Below are 21,305 nucleotides of genomic sequence, written 5' to 3' on the forward strand. Positions count from 1 at the left end.
TATGTAAGCCCCGCCCAATACCTCAGACAGACCTAATCTGAGAATTTAACTGAAAACAAACAGGAAGTGCGTCTTCACATTTCAATTAAAGATTACAAGAGCAAACTAACTATTTTATTCCTAAAGACACGCACAGATGAATTGTTCACCACAAAATCAGTATGATTAGTTTTGATTTCATTTGTATTTTAACATACAGCTCTTTGTGTTCAGACACCGATGAAAAAAGCAGTGCTACATTCATCTTGCCTCGGTGCATGATCTTCTTTATTGAGTGAAAGTGAAACTGTGCTCGCCTAGAGCATTCTGTGCTTGAGCGCCTCCAAGTGGTCTTTACTGTAACTTCAGCAGCTCCAGGCATGTGAACAAAAGAGCCGATCTCATTGGTGGAGCAGAACAAAAAAATAAGCACGAGGCCTTTCTTAAATAGTCATTTTACGCCTGGCGGTTTGCGTGTTGCTATTCACATGGCCTGCATCCAAAATCGCATACTTCATACTATATACTACGCTAAAAACAGTATGCGAGCAGAGTAGTACGTCCGAATATATAAAATTCGAAAAAACAGTATGCGTGAACTACCTGGATGACTTACTACTTCTGGCAAGATTCTGAAGTGTGCATCCGATGCACGCCATGCTATCCCACGATGCCCCGCGAGAGAGTGCAGCGACGCAGCTGACGTAGGCAGGTCATGTGATCATGACAAAGTTCCATTCATACTACTCACATTCATACGTACTTTTCTAACCATCGAGAAGTACATTTAACTTCAAGTGCAGTACCTACTGAGTAGTAGGCGATTTCGGACGCAGCCATTGGCTCCCTTTCATGGACGATTTTCACATTTCTGAGTTTCTCATTCGTCATAGTTGATAAACCTAGAGCGCAGTGAATAGGAGAGTGAAACAAATCATCTTTTTTACAATCCTATTTGCTGAAATAATCAGAGAAAAACATGACGGTGTTGTCGAGACTTTCAGAAAAAGGAAAACATAGTGTGAGACTGATAACGGCAGCCAGAAGAGAGAATAATGTACTGCCCTGCCCTTCATAGACACTGCATTAGAAACACCTCACACAAGGTGTTCATACGCTATATCATTGGGTCTCAAACTCAAGTCCAGGAGGGCCGCAGCTCTGCAAAGTTTTGCTCCAACCCTAATCAAACACAGCTGATCCAACCAATCAAGGTGGCTAAAAGAGTCTCGAACACCTTGATTAGTTGCATCAGCTGTGTTAGATTAGGGTTGGAGCAAAACGGCCCTTCAAGAGTGCAGAGCTGCGCCCCTCCATGAGTTTGAGACCCATGTGCTATATTAATTCATATTTGTGTGTGTGTGTGTGTGTGCAGTATCCAGGTTTCCCCACGGATCGCTCCGAGTCAGATCAGGACAGCCCGTGGGGTGGGAGTCCACTGACTGATTCTGCATCTCCTCAGCTTCTGGAGCAATGTGAAGGCATCGAGTCCTCATGCGTGTACCGGCAGTTCTCTGACCCACGGTCGCTGTGTTACGGTTTGCCGCTGACAGAAGACCACCACACCTCTAGCGAGCTCTACGGCCACCCTCACTCGGAGTCCTGCGAGAGGGGCTGCTGTAAGGCCGGACGCTACTTTCTAGGCACCCCTCAGCCCGGACGAGAGGCGTGGTGGGGCGCAGCTCGCTCGGTCCTCCCCTTACCCAAATCATCTCCTGAGAATGGGGATAGTTTTGAAGGCGTGATGCCCCACATCGCTTCTATCCATAGTCTGCAAGGTGTGTTTCTTTCAGATGATGTATTGTTAGAAACCAAATGATGTTAATTGTAGTTTGTTTTGGCTGAAACGGCGCATCTTCAACCTTTAATCAGTTTAATCATCATATCACCCTGCTGCCCAAGACCGGTTACTCACTGAAGCTAAGCAGGGCTGAGCCTGGGTAGTACTTGGATGGGAGACAACATGGGAAAACTAGGTTGCTGTTGGAAGTGGTGTTAGTGAGACCAGCTGGGGGTGCTCAACCTGTGGTCTGTGTGAGTCCTAATGCCCCAGTATAGTGAAGGGGACACTATAGTGTCAGTGAGCACCATCTTCAAATGAGACCTTAAACCGAGGTCCTGACTCTCTGTGGTCATTAAAAATCCCATAGCACTTCTTGTAAAAAGTAGAGGTGTAACCCCGGTGTCCTGGCCAAATTCCCTACATCGGTCTTTACTGATCATGGCCTCCCAATCTTCTCCATCCACCGAATTGGCTCTATTACTGTCTCTCCACTCCCCTATAGCTGGTATGTGGCGCCATTGGCTGCTGTTGCATCATCCAAGTGGATGCTGCACAATGGTGGTGGTGTGGAGAGACCAAGTCCCCCCCACCCCACATCCCCCCACCCCTTCTCACATGAAGGACTTTGGGTTTATGGCCATACACAATAAATGTGCTATATAAATACACATTACATTACATTACATCAAAGTAAAATGCTGCAGACAGGAGCATTGTCAAAGGTATGAATAGGCATGAAACAGAAGCTAAGATTGTCCTTTTTCCCTTATCGTGATTTACATGCAAGGTCCTGAAAAAAAAAGTGGTGTCTGATTTCATCATTTGGGAACCAATTAGATCGTAGGATGATGGGTGTTGCTAACAAAAAGGAAAATTGACGAATGGACCAAAGCAGGGCAGAATCAAGACACGTCTTTTATTGCCCCGTCCTAAAGCCATTCCATGTGACCAGAAGTGAAGAAAAGCTGCTTCCGGGGGGAGGGAAAGTTATGGTATTTGATTAAAGTTTATTAAATACATTTTTTACTAAATAATGAACTGCATTTAGGGGCGTCGCTAAAAGGGGGAAAGTTAAGATAATTCTAAGGGCCCATGCTGTTTTGGGGGAATACTATTGCCTCCAAGTACTATTGGGGCAATACTAAAACACTGACCTTAAACTCAAAGTACTATTAGGGGCGAAATTACCCCCCCTCCACCATTCGCTATTCACTTCCCCTTCAATTTCGCCCGCGACCTCATAAGAATGTTTTCATTGGTCCCATACCAGCTAGCGGCGCCCCTGACGGCACTGTTTATAACAAGCACTACTATATGGATATTAAAAGAGTACATTTTTATTTAATGACTAAACCAATGACCTTAAACCCAAAGTAAATTTCTTTTTTTTTACTTGTATACTTAAGCATGCAAAATATGCATGGTTACACAAAATCTGGCAGTTGCATGTAGAGTACGCGCTTCCTAATGTGAGGACAAAATCTGCACTGTGGACTGCACGCTTACCCTTGTTTACATGTAAAAATTGGGATACACTTTGGCCTCATGAATAGCCTCATGGGCAGCGTTCAACAAACAACAACAAATTTTGAATCCTGAACAGTGGGAAAGCTTTTACTATCTGCTAATTTACTCAAAAGATATATTGTTTTTGTTCCTTGATCCATGTCGAAGGCCAAGTAAGTAATGCTGTTTTTCTCCCGCTTACAGTGAGGGGTCACTGGGATGAGGACAGTGCTGTCAGCTCACCGGATGGTGGCTCGGCGAGCGATTCAGGTGACCGTTATCGTGCCGATCAATGCCGTTCAAGTCCTCAAGAGCCCAGCAAGATTGAGACCCTAATCCGAGCCACACAGCAGATGATCAAAGAGGAGGAAAGTCGTCTCCAGCTGCGAAAGCCTCCTACAGATGTAACACTGGAGCCTACAAACAGTCTGGCTAAGAGTTTTCATAGTACCGATTTTCCGCAGTCAGCAATGCAGAGTGTTGTGTGTCGAGGTCCGGCTCAGGTGATAAGTCCCGCTCCCAGTCCTGTTCCCCTGTCCCGTCTAAACAGCCCAATCCCAGACAGACTATCTAAAGGCAAAGACTTCCTACAGAATGAGCTTTCCTCTTCCCAACTGCCCCTGACCGGCACTTGTGCTGTTTCTCCAACTCCTGCGCTTTACCCCTCACATCCCCGCCAGTACCTGGAAAAACACGCAGCGTATTCACTAACCAGCTACGCACTAGAACATCTGTATGAGGCGGACAGCTTTCGAGGATACTCCCTGGGATGTTCTGGTTCCTCCCATTATGATATGGCCACTCATCTACGCATGCAGGCTGAACAAGCACCAGGGCATAAAGGCACATCCGTCATCATCACCAATGGCAGCTGATGATTATCAATTCATGTACCGTCGCTCGCTTCAACTCTTCTCTTGATTTCTTCATCGTTGTTTGCTCTACAAATTATTCTTTTTTCCCTTCAATTCGTCATTAAATATGAGACAGTGTGCACACATCTGAGAAAGACTTTGAGGAAGGTGCTCGATCAAGCCGAACAAAACATAAAAAGTAAACAGAATCGGCACACGGCCACCTTAGCTTTCAAAAGACAATTGAATTCAATTCAACCAATCAAAATTCCCCACTCATAGCCCCGCCCTAAAGTTATTCCATGTGACCAGAAGTGAAGAAACAGGGAAAGCGGGAGGGAAGGCTATGATGAAAGATTATGAGGGAAAACATTTTTTGTATGATAATGAACTGCACAGATCCATCGTTTATAACAAGCACTACTATATACATAAAAAACAACCCAGGCTCATTGCGGACACGTACCTAGGTCTGCATTTCAGGGGACAGCGAAATACGTAACCGGAGGTACGTCAGCTCACAATCCACCAGAGAGCACTGTGTAAGCTTTTTGATGATCTCAAATTTCTCTCGCATGTCCTCTTCTCACGTAAATCCACCAGAAGGCGCAATATACACTTCAGCCGACCAGGCCAGCTTGCTGTCAACTGACTGACCAACCCACCCTGTCCCTAAACCCAACCGATAGTGTTTTCAAAAGCAATCTAGAAAAAAAAAGCCGTCGCAGTTTATTTCAGCCTGTTTTGATTTATTTTTATATAAAGCCACCGGGCAAATTGGTAACCCTAAAAAAGCCATCAATACAGAGGTAAGCGGTAGGATTAAAAGGAGCAGAAGCCATCTGCGGCGTCCTGCAGCGTACCGCTCCGTTGCGTTCGTTATAAAGATGAAATGCAGCCAGACGTATCTCTGGCTTCATAATTTGCGCTCTCCAGAAATGTAGACGGTAGAACATATCCACAATGAGCCAGAGTTGATAAAAAATAAGAAGAGTAAATTATGATTTCATGATGACTTTACCTTGGATTGATTTACTAAAACAATGTCCTTAAAGCCCCAAATATTTTTTTAATAACATGTACACTTGTACATGTATAGTTAAACGCACATCCTTTTTTAAAGTGTACTTGCAGTACCTCTTCTTGCCAACAGGGGTTTGCTTGCCACAAGTTATCTTTTACACGTGGTACAAAATAAACTACTTTCTAACCTTTTTAGACAATTCCAATTGATTTAATTGTCTTATAAAAGCTAAAAAGGCAGTGTGCTGATTCTGTTTGCTTTTTTTGTGTGTTTTATTGAATCAAGGCTTCCCTTTATGATCAATTTCCAGTAAAAATGTAAACATCCTTAAAGCAAAGATTTACTGACTTTAGATAACCTTTATTTTGTTGTAATCTCCCGAGACCTTTGTTCATCTTCAGAACCAAATCAAGATTTTTTTAGATGAAATCTGGAGAGCTTCAGAAATTTTCTGAAGACTTTCAAAGCCTAGAAAAGCAACCAAAAACATTTTGTCTGCTAAAAAAAACAATAAAAACAACTTTGTTTGGCTATGTCATGGGTGCCCAAAGTTGGTCCTGGAGTGCCGGTTTCCTCCAGAGGTTAGCTCCGACTTGCCTGAACACACCTGCCAGGACATTTCTAGCAAACCTACTAAGAGCCTGATTAGGTGTGTCTGTGGGGTTGGATCTAAACTATGCAGGACACTGGCCCTCCAGGACAGAATTTGGGCACGCCTAGCCTTTGTTTTCAATGTAGCGCAACACACAATCATCATATTGCCCGTAGAAAATGTGCACCCTAATCTGATGCAGAAGACAGACTATTTTATTCTTACAGCACAGAAATCGTTCTCACAGCTTCATATGAACTCACTTGGAAAATGTTGACCGCGTTTTTGGTCTCTGGACTGTTTCTGTCTATGGAGGATGAGAGAGCTCTTCAATTTCATCTAAAATATCGTAATTTGTGTATCGTAACATCAGTGAAGGTCTCGAGATAGGAATGATGTTAGTGTGAGTAATTAATTACAGAGTTTTCATTTTTGGGTGATCTAATCTTTAATGGGGCTTCGTGTACAACTTATAAATCCTCATTAATAGCGACACCGGTGGCCATTAGATGAACTGCATGTGATCATAGTGATCGCAATTTGTTTGCACGAGGTCTGCAATTCGCCAATATCTTGTCAACAGATGGGGTTATTAAAATGACACTGTTATAGTGTTGTAGTTTGAGTATAGAGATGACAGATGACAGAACTTCTACATTCATCAATACCTACTTTAAACAGTCCAAAATAACTAACGACACTCCTTCACTGTAACAGCAGTGTTGTAGAGAGTAACGTGTGTAGTTGCAGGAACGTTTGAAGCAATAAACCCAAAATCAACCCAAATTTGAACCCATTTGACCCAAATTTTATTTTTTATTTATATGTTTTGGTGAAATTTCTCAATACACATCATGTCATTTTAATACAATTTTCTAATATAAACGTTTAAACAGTGTAAATAACTCTTAATGTGTTAAATAGCACTTCTAAATTAATAAACGAACTTGACATGACGTCGTTTTGAAGCAAAATGCAACCAAAACAAAGTTCATTTTGAGGTATTTTACGTTTTGTTATTTACTTTTTGGGGAGTTCGTTTTGGCTCCTAAACACCTTTCAGCGCCCATTGGAAAAATCATCATTATATACTTTTACTCAACTTAATTTTGCTGATAGTGATATTGAGTTAATTTTATTCGAGAGGCATCGTTTTACCAGCATCGCTATGACAACACAGTAGCGCTATTGCAAGCAGCAGGAATCAGTATACTACATAGAAATGTTTTGTCGGTGCGTGTGCTTTTATTTTTCTGCGGGGAATTCGATAGATAAGTTCACAGAACGGAATTGAGCTATTTTGAACTGACCACAGCGTGCACAAGCTATTCAACACTGTTCTTGTGTTCTGTTTGGAGCACATTGAAATGAATGGGTTTCATAGCGCAGCGCTTTCTGCGAACAGAGTGAAAGCCGATTCAGATCATACACACAGCTGGAGGGAAAAGAGAGTGAAACCAGCACGATGTTTTAGCTTATATTCATCAAAATATATGACTGTAAAGCGAAAATTTTGTCTGATGTTTTTTGGCAGCCAAAAAATTCTGTACATCCCTCATTTTTACCTACAGTGTAAATACAATATGTTGCAATTTACACTTAATTAGTATAATGCTTCGCACATACTACTATTTTCACAGGCTACATGAGAAGTAGGGGAAGTTTCGTTTTATTGGAGAGACGTCGTTTTATCAACATTGCCATAACACCACACTAGCTCCATTGCAAACAGCAGGAATAAGCGTAGTATATAGAAATGTTTTGTCAGCGCTTGGATTTTATTTTTCCGAATTAGATAGATAATAATACGAGTACAGGAATGTAATTTAGCTATGTTAAACTGACCACAGCGTGCAGCTTGTGCACGCTGTGGTCAGTTTAACATAGCTAAATTACATTCCTGTACTCGTATTATTCAACACTGTTCTTGTGTTCTGTTTGGAGCACATTGAAATGAATGGGTTTCATAGCGCAGCGCTTTCTGCGAACGGAGTGAAAGCCGATTCAGATCATGCACACAGCTGGAGGGAAAAGAGAGTGAAACCAGCACGCTAAATAATAGCCTGGTTTAGCTTATATTCATCAAAATATATGACCGTAAATCGAAAATGCTATTTTTGTCCAATACTTTTTGGCAGCCAAAAAAAATTCTGTGCATCGCAAATATTTACCGATAGTGTAGATATTGCAATTTTCACTTAATATGCTTTGAACAATGCTTCAAAAATACAGTTTTCACAGGCTACATAAGAAGTTTTGTTCATACATTGGCAATTAAGATGAAGATATATTGACCACTGAAATTCATTAAGTTTTTATAAATTTATTTCGGTGTATACTTAAATAAACAACTTCATTTTAGATTCATTGATCTCATTTTAAGGATGTCTATATATTTTTACTGGAAAACAAGACCCGAGAGCACTCTTTTAATGTATAAAAGCATGCACATTTAAAAAAGATGAGGACTCCAGGAAAGGGTTTGCACTCACACGTTTGTTATGCTTTCATAATCACCATAAGATGTGAAAGATTGGGATTTTGCGCGTTGGTTTTTGAAGAAATAATGAGAACCAAATACTCTTTCCATGATGGTTTCAAGACTAAAAAAAGGTATCTAAAGGATTATTTCCTGTAATTCACGTTTGGTTACTGAATTGATGCTTTACATTTTAAACTACAAGTGAATTGGATTTTTTTGAATGCAAATATTTACATTCATAACCTCAAATTCTCTATACATGAGCAGCCTGATTTATCCAGTTCATCCATGCCATTGACGCAAATACATTTGAATATTACAAGAGAAAAGAAAGCGGCATGCCGATCCACCGGAGATCAATAGCTAGTGCTAATGAAAAAGAAAAGCTGAATTAATTTATTAGTGTTTCAGAATTCTTTGAGATTGTTGTGGAATTGCTTCATTTGTATACTAGGTATTTTATTCTTCTTCTTATTATTTCTGCCAGTCCATGCGTTTGGACACGATTTGAAAATCACAGGCTGAAAATTCAACGTATTTATTTTTTTAAATAAAAAGGGAAATCAGTCGAGCACACATTATTGTATGTATTTGAACAAATGATTTACAATATATCTCTCTCTTTTTTTTTGGTTCTGAGCCTCTAACGTGTCAGCCTTTAAAATGAACACTGAGATTATGCAATTATCAAACCTGTCTGATTTTATTGAAACAACACATGGAAGACTAATGAAAGAGCTAAACGCCGCTGGTGCGGAGATGTGATTGACGCACAGTCTGAAATGGACGTTACAAAAAAATACGGGGCTTTTCTGACAGACTTTACCCCATACCTCACTCCTTCTTCATGTATTTATAAGAAACTGGTTGTTTTTCTTGTGGAAAAAAAAAATATTTATGATGTACATAAAAATACACCCACGCCAAATAAAATGATGCAACATGGCATTGGAGAATGCATTTATTATGTGAACGAAAGAAAAAAGATTTTGTTTTAAAAACATCACAGTGTGTGTGCGTGTGTGTGTGTGTGTGTGTGTGTGTGTGTGTGTGTGTGTGTGTGTTTATTTATAATGTCAATTTATTGCCAATGTTTCTGAACAGAAATAGTTATTGTGTTTTCATGCTAGAACTTTCAGTTTGACGGCACAGTGGCTCAGTGGTTAGCCCTGTGGCCTCAGAGCAAGACGGTCGCAGGTTCGAGTCCCTGCTGGGTCACTTGGCATTTCTGTGTGGACTGCATTTGAACAACTGCATTTTAATACAGCAACAAAAGACATACTTTGTTTTTCTTAACAACACTGAATTTGTAAACGTCACTTCCTTTAATCTAGCAATAATTGCTTATTTTACGACTATTAGAAAAATCACAGCCTTCATGAACGGGCCAAACGTTTCCAAAAATATTTTAGCTGCAAATATTGAAAGGTAAAGGTAGAGATTTTGTAGGTTTGTAGTGTTTTCTCTGTGTGTGTGTGTGCGTGCGTGCGTGCGTGCGTGCGTGTGTCTGTGTGTGTGTGTGTCTGTGTGTGTGTGTCTGTGTGTGTGTGTGTCTCTCAGGTGAAGTCTCTGCCGGTCTGACAGGTGTGTTGCTGGGAAACAAAGAGTAACACAGACAGTAACACACACACACACACACACACGAGTGAGTGGATCTTCATCACAGCTGCTGTAGTCTCACACACACACACACACACTGACTTAAAAACAGCTCTTCATGATCTGTCGAGTCAGTGTGTGTTTTACAGAACGTTTATTGTGTTATTTACAGTAAGCATAGATAAATTGCATCATTGGAGTTTCATCTCTGCTCGACCGACATTAATATATTTATTTATTGATTTTCATTGACATTTTTAAAGTTTGCAATGATTTAATTAATTTACATAAAATAAAGTAAAATAAAATGTCATAAAATAAAATAAAATAAAATAAAATAAAATAAAATAATAAAATTAAATAAAATTAAATTAAATAAAATTAAATAAATAAAAATAATAATAATAATAAAAAAATAATAAAATAAAATAAAATAAAATAATAAAATAAAATAAAATTAAATAAATAAAAAAAAAAAATAATAATAAAAATAATAAAATAAAATAAATAAAATAAAATAAAATTAAATTAAATTAAATTAAATTAAATTAAATTAAATTAAATTAAATTAAATTAAAAATAAAATAAAATATATCATTTACATTAACTAAATGTTTGGTTGTTGTTTATTCAAACTACTTATTTAAAATAAGTTACTTTAGGTAAATCATTACTTTAGGTTCAATCGACTTAAATTTATGTTAATCGGTTCGTGTTGGGACAGCATGAAGGAATTAAATGAATGTGAACATCTCACGATGCCAGCAAAAATACTGAGAGCCACTTAAACGAACATGTTGCGTGCAACTCAGCACCTGCATATTTATATGCATGCAAGTACAGATTTCTCTGCGTAAATATCACAACGCTAAACTATGTTGGAAGGAAATATCGGCATAAGGAAATATTTAGATGCATGAAAAGGCACCAAAACACATCAGTCAAAGTGAAAAATAATAAATAAAGAAAACTTTCAGACATGAAGATATAATGTTCCTGAGAGTCACACGGCACAAAAAAAATGCATTTCTTACTTAGACTTTTAGTCTTGTCTATACAAATATTTAGATATTTGGACTAGAAACAAGTAAAAAAAGTAGTAATTTTTTAAAAAACAAGTCAAAATGAAGTGAGTTATTCCTTAAAACAAGCTAAAGCATCTGTAATTACAGTGGTTTCCACTGTAGAAATGTTTTGTGGGGGTTGCAGGACGAACGAGGAGGGGAGGGTTGCTTGGTGATTTCCAAAATCAGATTCATTTTATTAAAATATTAGAATTAGCATATTTTGTCCATAACCCACAGAACATAAAAATAGTAGTTACTAGTTACATTAAAAAAGCAACATGCAATTTTTGTCCATTGGATTGTGACCCCTGCAGTGATTACGTTATATTCAACCCATTCTGATCATTCTGAAAACTTACCCCTGTATACATTTCTGGAGAGCACCAAATACATCCCAGGATATTTCACAAATCCACTAGAGGCCACTGTGTATGCATTTTCAGATCTCAAATTTCTCTCGTGAGTGCCATTCATGCCTGCTGTGCTTGCGTAAATCCACCAGAGGCCGCTGTCGACTGACTGACTGACCGACTGACTGACTGATCACCCTCCCCCTTCCCTAAACCCAACCAACAGTGTTTTCAAAAGCCCAGATTGACCCGCCCACCCACTTCCCTAAACCCAATCGACAATGTTTATAAAAGCAATCCAGAAAAAGATAAGCCCTCACGGCAGCCCGATTTTGACCACATTTTCAGATTTTACCACATTCTCACCCTGTTTTTACTTGTTTATATTATATTTTGGCTTCTGTTTTTGTCTTACCCACTTTCTGGAACCGTTCTTCCACTTGAACCCCATCGTCATGGACAACTCGTCTCTGCATCTCAAGTCCGCTGACGTATGTGGCGAGCTACTGGGCAAACTGGTAACAGCAGAAGTAAGCGGTCAGCTGGTAAGTGCGAAAAGGAACGGCGTCATACCGCCCCGTAGCATTCGTTTTAAAGATGAAATGCAGACTTATGTTCTTCTGGCTACATAATTCGCAATCTCCAGAAATGTACACAGGAATACATTTTCAGAATGAGCCTGCGGTTATATTAAAGATGCAGTAGATGGATTTTACGGCTCCAAGTTAAACTTTTACGCCACTCACGTACATTAAAAACTAAATACACACCACAACTGAACATGTAGGATGATCTCTGAGTGGCGTTCTCCAAAACTGAATGAAAAACAGACGGTGTGTGTGCACCTTTGCATGCAAGCTTTGTATATTGTAACCACCTCTCAGCATACTGGTGATCGCAAGTCACTGGCATTGTTATTCTGAGGGTCGTTGGCTGAAACGTTTTGGATCCCCTGTGTCCTCGCCACCGTTGCCACTGGCCTGCTTGGTTTGGGACTTGTGGAGCTGTGCATTGATGGATTTGCTCTTCAGTGTTTGGACTCCCAGCAGTGAAGATTAAACCACACTGAACTGAACTAAACTGGACTGACACCGTTTCAGTTCACTAGAACTTCTGTGTTCAGCTGCTTTGATACAGTCTACATTGTAAAAGCGCTAGAGAAATAAAGAATGCACTTAAAAATGATGCATTGGATCTACTACACTGTTTTTAAGGTAAGTGGTTGCAAACTATTTATATGGGCTGAATTTAAGCACACAAATCAAGTTGAACATTACTACATTTAATTAGTTTGTTTAAATTCAGCCCATATAAATAGTTTGCAACCACTTACCTTAAAAAAAATGTAGTAAATCCAATGCATCATTTACTAACATGAACTATGAACAACACTTGTACAGCATTTATTAATCATGATGCAACCTTTACTAATGCATTATTATCATCCAAATGCATGCTTGTTAACATAATGCACCGTGAGTTAACATGAACTAACAACTGTATTTCCATTACGTAACACGAATAAATCCTGTAATAAATGTATTGTTGATTGTTTGCGTTAATTAATGCATCAACTAACATTAACTAATACAACCTTATGTTGAAAGCAACACAGTATTTTCTAGAAAACGGTTCAACTGAATCATTTTAGTATATTTATTTGGACTAGAATTGAGAGAGAAGCTCTTTGTGTGTTCAGCAGTGTAGAAGTCAGGCTTTTTTTTTTCGTGCCGAACGCTCCTCGGACTGCATTAGAGACGTTTCAGCATTGACACGTGCTGCACAAAACACATGACAGCAGGATATTTGTGTCTTGGTCTGAGTGAAGAACGGCTCTGGAAAATCTAACCTCTTCGTCTGCCGGCTGAACAGAAGAAGAGAAACTCTGCACTCCAGTCAATGTGAGCTTTATGTACACTGAGAAAATGATTAATTTTTATTTTTATTGGGGGTAAGTGGTTGCAAACTATTTATGCGGGCTGAATTAAACATAAAAAATCAAGTTATTAACATTATTAAATGGAATTAGTTTAAATTCAACTCATTTAAATCGCTTGCAACCACTTACCTTAACAACAAAAAATGAGTAAATCCAATGCATCATTTTGTTCAGTGTACAGCAACTAAAATAAGTATTGAATGTGAGGATGTTTTCTAGTAAACATACTTCTAGGAGCTTCTGACATGAAATTTCATGCAAAAAAAAAGATTAATTGGATTTACTAAACAATTTTAGGGTAAGTGGTTGCAAATAATTGATATAAGCTGAATTTAAACAAACAAATTAAGTTGAACATTATTAAATTTAACAACATAGGCTCATACCTATGTGAATTATGTAGCCACAGGTGAGTATTGTTGCATTTCGTCTTTAAACGAATGCTATGGGGTGGTATGATGCCGTTCCTTTTCCCAGCTGACCTCCATGTGGACGGCTTTTCTGCTGTTATCTGTTTGCCCAGTAGCTCGCAGAGTACGTTGGAGGATTTGAGACGGAGAGCAGAGTTGACCACGAAGATGGGGTTCAAGTTCGGCGAAGAATGGTTCCAGAATTAAAACAAAAGCCAAAAAAACGTCCTAAAATAAACAAGCAAATAACAGGGTGAGAATGTGGTGAAATCTGAAAACGTGGCAAAAATCAGGTGGCCGGGGGGGGGGGCTTTACTTTATTTGGATTGCTTTTAAAAACACCGTGGATTGGTGTTTAGGGAAGAAGGAGGGTGGGTCAGTCGATCTGTGAGTCAGACAGTCGGTCGGTCAGCGGCCTCTGGTGGATTTATACGAGAAGAGCAGGCTCAAATAGCACTCGCGAGAGACATTTAAAATCTGAAAAAGCATAAACAGCGGCCTCTGGTGGATACGCAAAAACTGCAAAAAAATATACCTCCTGGGATGTATTTGGCGCTCTCCAGAAATGTATATAGGGGTACGTAATCAGAATGAGCCTGGGTTGGAATTTAATGTGTTTGTTTAAATTAAGCTCACACTGTAAAAAATGTCTGGTTCTGCACACTTGCTTTATGCTGTCCCAACACAAATTGATTAAGCTAGCTTATTTGTTTTTGCAAATTTAAGTTGATCGCACATAAAACAATTCAGCCCCCAAACCCCTTAAAAAATTGATGAATTGTGTTGATTCAGCTCGTTTTAAATGAGTAGTTTTGAACAAGCAGCAAAAATATTATCCATATTTCAGTAAAAACACAACCTAAACATTTAATAATCAATTAAGTTATGTGTAATAACACTGGAACGACACACACTGTAAAAAATGTTCTACAAAATCTGTAGACAATCAAAAACAAATATTGTTTAAGGGGGCTAATTATATTGACCTTAGTATTGATGTTTTTTAAATTATTATTATTTAAAACTGCTTCTCTTATTACACTAAAGAAAATGTGAAATTTAATATATATATATATATATATATATTATGGTAAAATAAACTCTAATAATCTTTGCTGAGCTTAAAGCTTAAAATGTACAGTTAAAGGCTAAATTATTAGCCTTATTAGATTTTCAAATTATTATTATTACAATAAATATATGTTTAACATGGTGTCTCAGTGGTTAGCACTGTGGCCTCACAGTAAGATTGACGCTGGTTTGAGTCCCGGCTGGGTCAGTTGGCGTTTCTGTGTGGAGTTTGCATGTTCTCCCCGCGTTGACGTGGGTTTCCTCCGGGTGCTCCGGTTTCCCCCACAGTCCAAACACATGCGCTAGAGGGGAATTGGGTAAGCTAAATTGGCCGTAGTGTATGAGTGTGTGTGTGTATGTGTGTTTCCCAGTACTGGGTTGCAGCTGGAGGTGCATCCGCTGCGTGAAACATATGCTGGATAAGTCGGTGGTTCATTCTGCTGTGGTAACCCCTGATGAATAAAGTGACTAAGCTAAGATATATATATGTGTGTATATATATATATATATATATATATATATATATATATATATATATATATATATATATATATATATATATATATATATATATATATATATACATTAATTAACCATGCTAAGCTTTTAAATTACACTTTAAGCTAAATACTATTTACTGTCATCATGGCAAATTAAAAATGAGTTATTAAAACTAAAAATTATGCTTAAAATGTGTTTAAAAGTCCTTAATGAAATAGCATTTGGGGAACATTTAAAAAATAATACAAATTTCACAGGAGGGCTAATCATTTTGTCTTCATCTTTATTTATTTTACACTATATAGGTTGAAACAGACAAAATTCATCATTCTGTGGTCCATGAATGTTTTATTTCAAGACTTGTGTATTTTTATGGTTGATTAACAGTACAGATATCTCCAGAAACAAACACTTCACAATAAGGTTCATTAGTTGATGATAGTTAATGCATTTAATAACATGAACAAACAATGAACAATACATTATTTACAGTAAGTGTTCATGTTAGTTAATGAAAATACAGTCATTCATTGTTAGTTCATGTTAATTCACGGTGCATTTAAGCATGAATTTGCATGTTAATATAATAATAATCAGTAAATGTTGAACTATCATAAATAAATGCTGCACAAGTGTTGTTCATTATTAGTTCATGTTAGTAAATTCTAATGAACCCTCATTGTAAAGTGTGTCCAGCATAAGTGTGATGTCTCTGGCACATTTGGGGAAAGCATATCTGCAGTAAGCGAGCAAACAGAGGTGCACATTTCTCCGCTGTCGCCCCTTTAAGAAAGACAAGAAGGCGCAAATGCAGGTCGGCTAATCCTGCAGCGTTTACAGCCGGGATTACAAACATGTACCCTCCGAAATTAGAGAGGCTTGTTGTAGCTCCGGCCAAACAGGTGAAGCCCTGCTGGGGCCTTTTACACGTGTGTGTGAGACATACAAACATCGCAAACACCATGTGTCGCGGCAAACACACAATGACTGCTTACACACACACACACACACTCACGGACATTTGATTATTTTACTTTGAATGACTAACACTAAGGCAACGCGGTGGCGCAGTAGGTAAGCTAAATTGTCCATAGTGTATGTATGTGTGCGAACGAGTGTGTATGGGTTTCCCAGTGATGGGTTGTGGCTGGAAGGGCATCCGCTGCGTAAAACAAATGCTGGATAAATTGGCAGTTCATTCCGCTGTGGCGACCCCAGATTAATAAAGGGACTAAGCCGAAAAGAAAATGAATGAATGACTAACACTAATTAAAGCAACAAAACATCCAAATAATCACAAAGAGCCCATTACATTTCGCAGTAATGTGCAGATAACTACAATTACTGAATATCTTTTACAGGACATCATCAGTGTTGGAGACAGTAATGCATTACAATATCGAGTTACTTCCCAAAAAAGTAACAAGTTGCGTCACTTAGTTACTCTTAAGTAATGCGTTACATTACTTTTGAGGTATTTTTTTATTACCTGGCTGAGGCTCATACCTGTCAACCCTCCCGTTTTACCGGGATTCTCCTGTATCTTACAGTTCTATCCCGCTATCATCCCGTAAAAGTATTTTCCCGTATTTCTCCTGTATTTTCAGTCTTTCTCTAAAGGGTGGCAAATAAACATTAAAGAGCCGACCCTCGAAATACACAACCCATACCGCCGAACCACCAGGGGCCGATGTTGCACTTAAATGTGAGTCTGTTCTGTGCTTTCGCTTTGATTAGACATGAAAACACTTTGAAATAAGTATAAAAACGGCGGGATTTCCTTTCCTTTTCATTACAGGCGTCGTCTCCCCTTCATATGCTCAAAACAGTTATATAGCAGTGCGTGACTGTCAGCTGACGCGCTCCATAGTGATCAATAGACACTGTTTCCTGAACGGATTCTGTACATGCGATTTGAAGTGGAGTGAAAGTCTGGGTTTTGTGTTTGAACAGACATGTACACATAATTAATAATAATAATAATAATAATAATATCTAAAGATGTCGATCTTGGTGGGTTTTTTTTTTTTCAAACACTACTAATGAGCTCCTAAATGAGCATAAAAGTTAGGAAAGCAATCGAAAGCTCTCATTATAACGCTAGATGTGTATTTTTTAATTACAAAATTTAATTACAGATGGATTTACATACAGGTATTTACTCAAGCATAAGTACACAGTAAATACATGTATTTACACAGTAAGTACATTGTAATGAATTATTAATTTTGGTGTAAGTACATATTAGTTAAGGACACAATATATAAAGTGGGACCATGATTTGTTTTGCAATATTTTGCTTGAATTTAACTGTTTTCTCTTTCAATTGTTCTAATTTGGTGATTAAAATATTATGTTAATAAATATATGTGTTTAATAAATCTGTTTAAATTCACCAAAATACATTGCCTATATTCACTGAGAAATGGATACAAGTATTCCTTTTCAAAATGCTGAGCACTGTCCCGTATATACAGTGTTTGCTACTTTTGTACTATTTACTAACCTAATTAAACAGAAATTGGGGACTGTCCATAAAGACTATAATCCCTTTTTCCTTTTCCTCAATGCGTTCAAAATAATGAACATATTCTCTCATCGACTGCATGATTCATTGTGAGTACTTTAATTTTAAAACAGCAATTTAAATATACAGCAATTTTAATACAGCAATTTATATATACAGCAATTTTAATACAGCAATTTATATATACAGCAATTTTAATACAGCAATTAAAATTTAAATTTATTTTTTAAAAGCAAACTAATTTAACTAAAAAGTAACTCACGCTACATTTGCAAAAAAATAACTAAAATATTATTACTTATTTTTTAAAGTAACGCATTACTCTAGTCAATACCTAGAAAAGTCATATTATTATGTTACTCGCATTACTTGCAATGTGTTACCCCCAACACTGGACATTATTAATACACTCAAAAGAGAAAGATAACTAAAAATACAACAAAATAATTCAATATCTGTAAACTAAGGATAGAGATGACATCATCTTTTATTATTGCAGACACAGAGCCGTATTTAACACACACACACACGCACGCACACACACACGCACGCACGCACGCACGCACGCACACACACACACACACACACACAGATGGCGTGAATGAAAACTGCGGTCTGTTTTTATATGCTGCTAAATATTCACTTTTTTAATTGTAACTTTAAAAAATTAAATGACAAAAAGTCACAACAATAAATGATTTTATGTTACTTTAACTTATTTTAATTAGTCAATCAGATTCTGACCAAAATGTTACAGAAAGTTTAAGTTGATATTTTCAGTCAGTTTGATTGAAGATGAGAACTAGAAAAGTTCATTAATTTCAAAATTGGGTAGCAAGATTTTAAATACAGGTGAGCCTTATATATTATATTATTATTATTATTTATTATATATTATATTATAGTTATATTAGCCCCCCCTATTTATTTTTTCCTCAATTTCTGTTTAACAGAGAGCAGATTTCTTCAACACATTTCTAATCATAATAGTGTTAATAACTCATCTCTAATAACTGATTTATTTTCTCTTTGTCATGATGACAGTAAATAATATTAGACTAGATATTCTTCAAGACACTTCTACGCAGCTTAAAGTGACATTTAAAGGCTTAACTAGGTTAATTAGGTTAGGCAGGATAGTGTATGTTGAAGCCATTTCTATGGAAGTAATGATATTTTGAGTTTATTTAGTAAAATCTGAGTAAGGCCTGTGTTGCAAATGAAATGTAGAAACTGGAATGTAAAGAGTTAAGCAGTGATGTAGCATACTTTGATTGATTGTTAGATTTAGAACCCGCGAATCAGTCAGAAGCCACAGGACTTTTGAGCAACACAGTCTCTGACATATGCAAACTGCACAGTTAATTTGGAAGAAAAGTAAATCCTAATTTTTTATGCTTTTTATTAACTAGGTTAATTAGGTTAACTAGGCAGGATAGGGTAATTAGGCAATTGTATAATGATGGTTTGTTCTGTAGACTATCGGAATAAAATAGCTTAAAGGGGCTAATAATATTGACCTTAAAATCGGTTTAAAAAACATTAAAACTGCTTTTATTCTAGCCGAAATAAAACAAATAAGACTTTCTCCAGAAGAAAAAATATTATCAGACATACTGTGAACGTTTCATTGCTCTGTTAAACATCATTTAGGAAATATTTAAAAAAGAAAAATAATTCAAAGGCGGTTTAATAATTCTGATTGCACCTGTATATATAAATATTTTATTTTAATTTGTTTTTAATTAATTACGACTTCAGTTTCAGTGACCACAGTAGTTTTTCTTCCTTCAGTAAAAGGGTACCAACAATTTTGTCCACATCTGTAGCAGGAGAAAATGGAAAATTCTGAAAAATTATGAGGGTGAGGAAACCCTAAAGCAGGTTTAATTTGTGTCACTCAGCACGGTGGAGCAAACCACATCCGTAAATTCAATTTCTTATGTATTTATGTTCAGTTGGTCAAAATTATTCGCCCTCTGTGATTATTTTCTTCTAATATTTCCAAAATGATGTTGAACAGATTCAGGAAATTCTCACAGTATTTCCTATAATATTTTTTCTTCTGGAGAAAGTCTTAATTGTTTTATTTGGGCTAGAATAAAAGCAGTTTTTATTTATTTTAAAGCCATTTTAAGGTCAATATTATTAGCCCCTTTAAGCAATATTAGTTTTCGATTGTCTCCAGAACAAACCACTGTTATACAATGACTTGCCTAATTACCCTAACTTTACCCTAATTACCCTAGTTAAGCCTTTAAACATCACTTTAAGCTGAATACTAGTGTCTTGAAGAATATCTAGTCTAATATTATTTACTGTCATCATGCCAGAGATAAAATTAAAAGTTATTAATAATCAGTTATTAAAACTATGTCTAAATGTGTTGGAAAAACTATAGAGGGGGATAATAATTCAGGAGGGCTAATAACTGTATATATTTAAAGAGTTTAACATTATCTATGGCGTATTTGCAATAATACTTTGCCTAAACCGGACGACAAAAAAAAAACAACAACTCATAACTTACACATTCCTCCATTCCTCTCTGCTATAACTCTTCATATGAGCGCTGTGCGTTTCTGTTCTGCATGTGTGTGTGTGTGTGAGATCTGAATAATGATTGCTCACTTTCCTCACAACACGTCTGTAATGCGTTTGCGCGTCTGAGTGACTTTCAATCTTTTTTTTTTTCTCTTTCCCTCTCTCTATGTTCTCATTGATCCCTCTGTTCCCAATTTCACGCACAATTTCTAAGCAGCTTTTGCCCGAGGCTTGTTTTCCCAACCTTTCGTCTGTAATGCGAGTGAATCCTGAGCGTTCTCATGTCTCTCTCTCAGCGCATCAAAGCCTGGCTTAAGTCTGATCGCAGGGAAAACCCCTCTTATCCGCTGCTCTGCTTTTATTGGTCTTCATGGGTGGGACTGATGTTACAGTATGCTCGGGACAAGATAAATCAACATAGGCTCAAGCTGCACTGTAAAACATTTCTGTTAATGAACACTTTCTGTGTTTTGGGATTCACAAGTGTTTATTTACAGTTGTGAATTGCATCATGGGATGTTGATCTCTGCTCTGTCCACTTTTTGATGATGAAAATTCAACTCTACAGTGTCTTTTATTAACATTTTAGTCGTGTGAAATAACATAAGAAATAATATCTAGAGAAATAAAATGTTATCCATGAACTACAAATCCCTGCATGCAGTTACACACACCGGTCACCATTCTCCACTGACGTACAGCTGACTCTCACTGTTATTGATTATCCAGACTATATATACACCCTACACACATCAGTCTGCGTGTAAAAACAGATGTGTACACTATATATATAGTATGTATCAGTCTTAAAAATTACGAAGCCACTTAGCAAACCACTATGGCAGCTATTATTTTATTATCCAAAAGAAGCAAACAAATATATTTGTCTGTGTAATGAAACGTTCGGTCACACTTTATTTTGATGATCCGTTTGTTGAATTGCATCTACATGCCAACTAATTCTCATTAGATTATAAGTAGACTGTTAGGTTGGGGTTAGGATTGGAGTTAGGGTTAGGGTTACTGAATATTAGTCAGTTAAATGTCTGTTTAGCTGCAGTATCAATAGATATAAAG

General features: G+C 37.3%; 1 protein-coding gene across 1 annotated transcript in view; it reads left to right on the forward strand.

Annotated features, from left to right (window-relative positions):
- The window catches only part of sim1a (SIM bHLH transcription factor 1a), a 36,420-nt gene extending 29,784 nt beyond the window's left edge, over window positions 1–6,636 (forward strand). The window contains exons 11-12 of the mRNA XM_056476182.1: window positions 1,355–1,757; window positions 3,473–6,636. Coding sequence (XP_056332157.1) covers window positions 1,355–1,757; window positions 3,473–4,143 — 1,074 coding nt within the window. The 3' untranslated portion in view covers window positions 4,144–6,636. The remainder of the gene's footprint in view (window positions 1–1,354; window positions 1,758–3,472) is intronic.
- The last annotated feature ends 14,669 nt before the right edge of the window (window positions 6,637–21,305 follow it).

Source organism: Danio aesculapii, chromosome 16 (assembly GCF_903798145.1).
Source record: "Danio aesculapii chromosome 16, fDanAes4.1, whole genome shotgun sequence".
In the NCBI taxonomy this organism is placed as follows: Eukaryota; Metazoa; Chordata; class Actinopteri; order Cypriniformes; family Danionidae; genus Danio; species Danio aesculapii.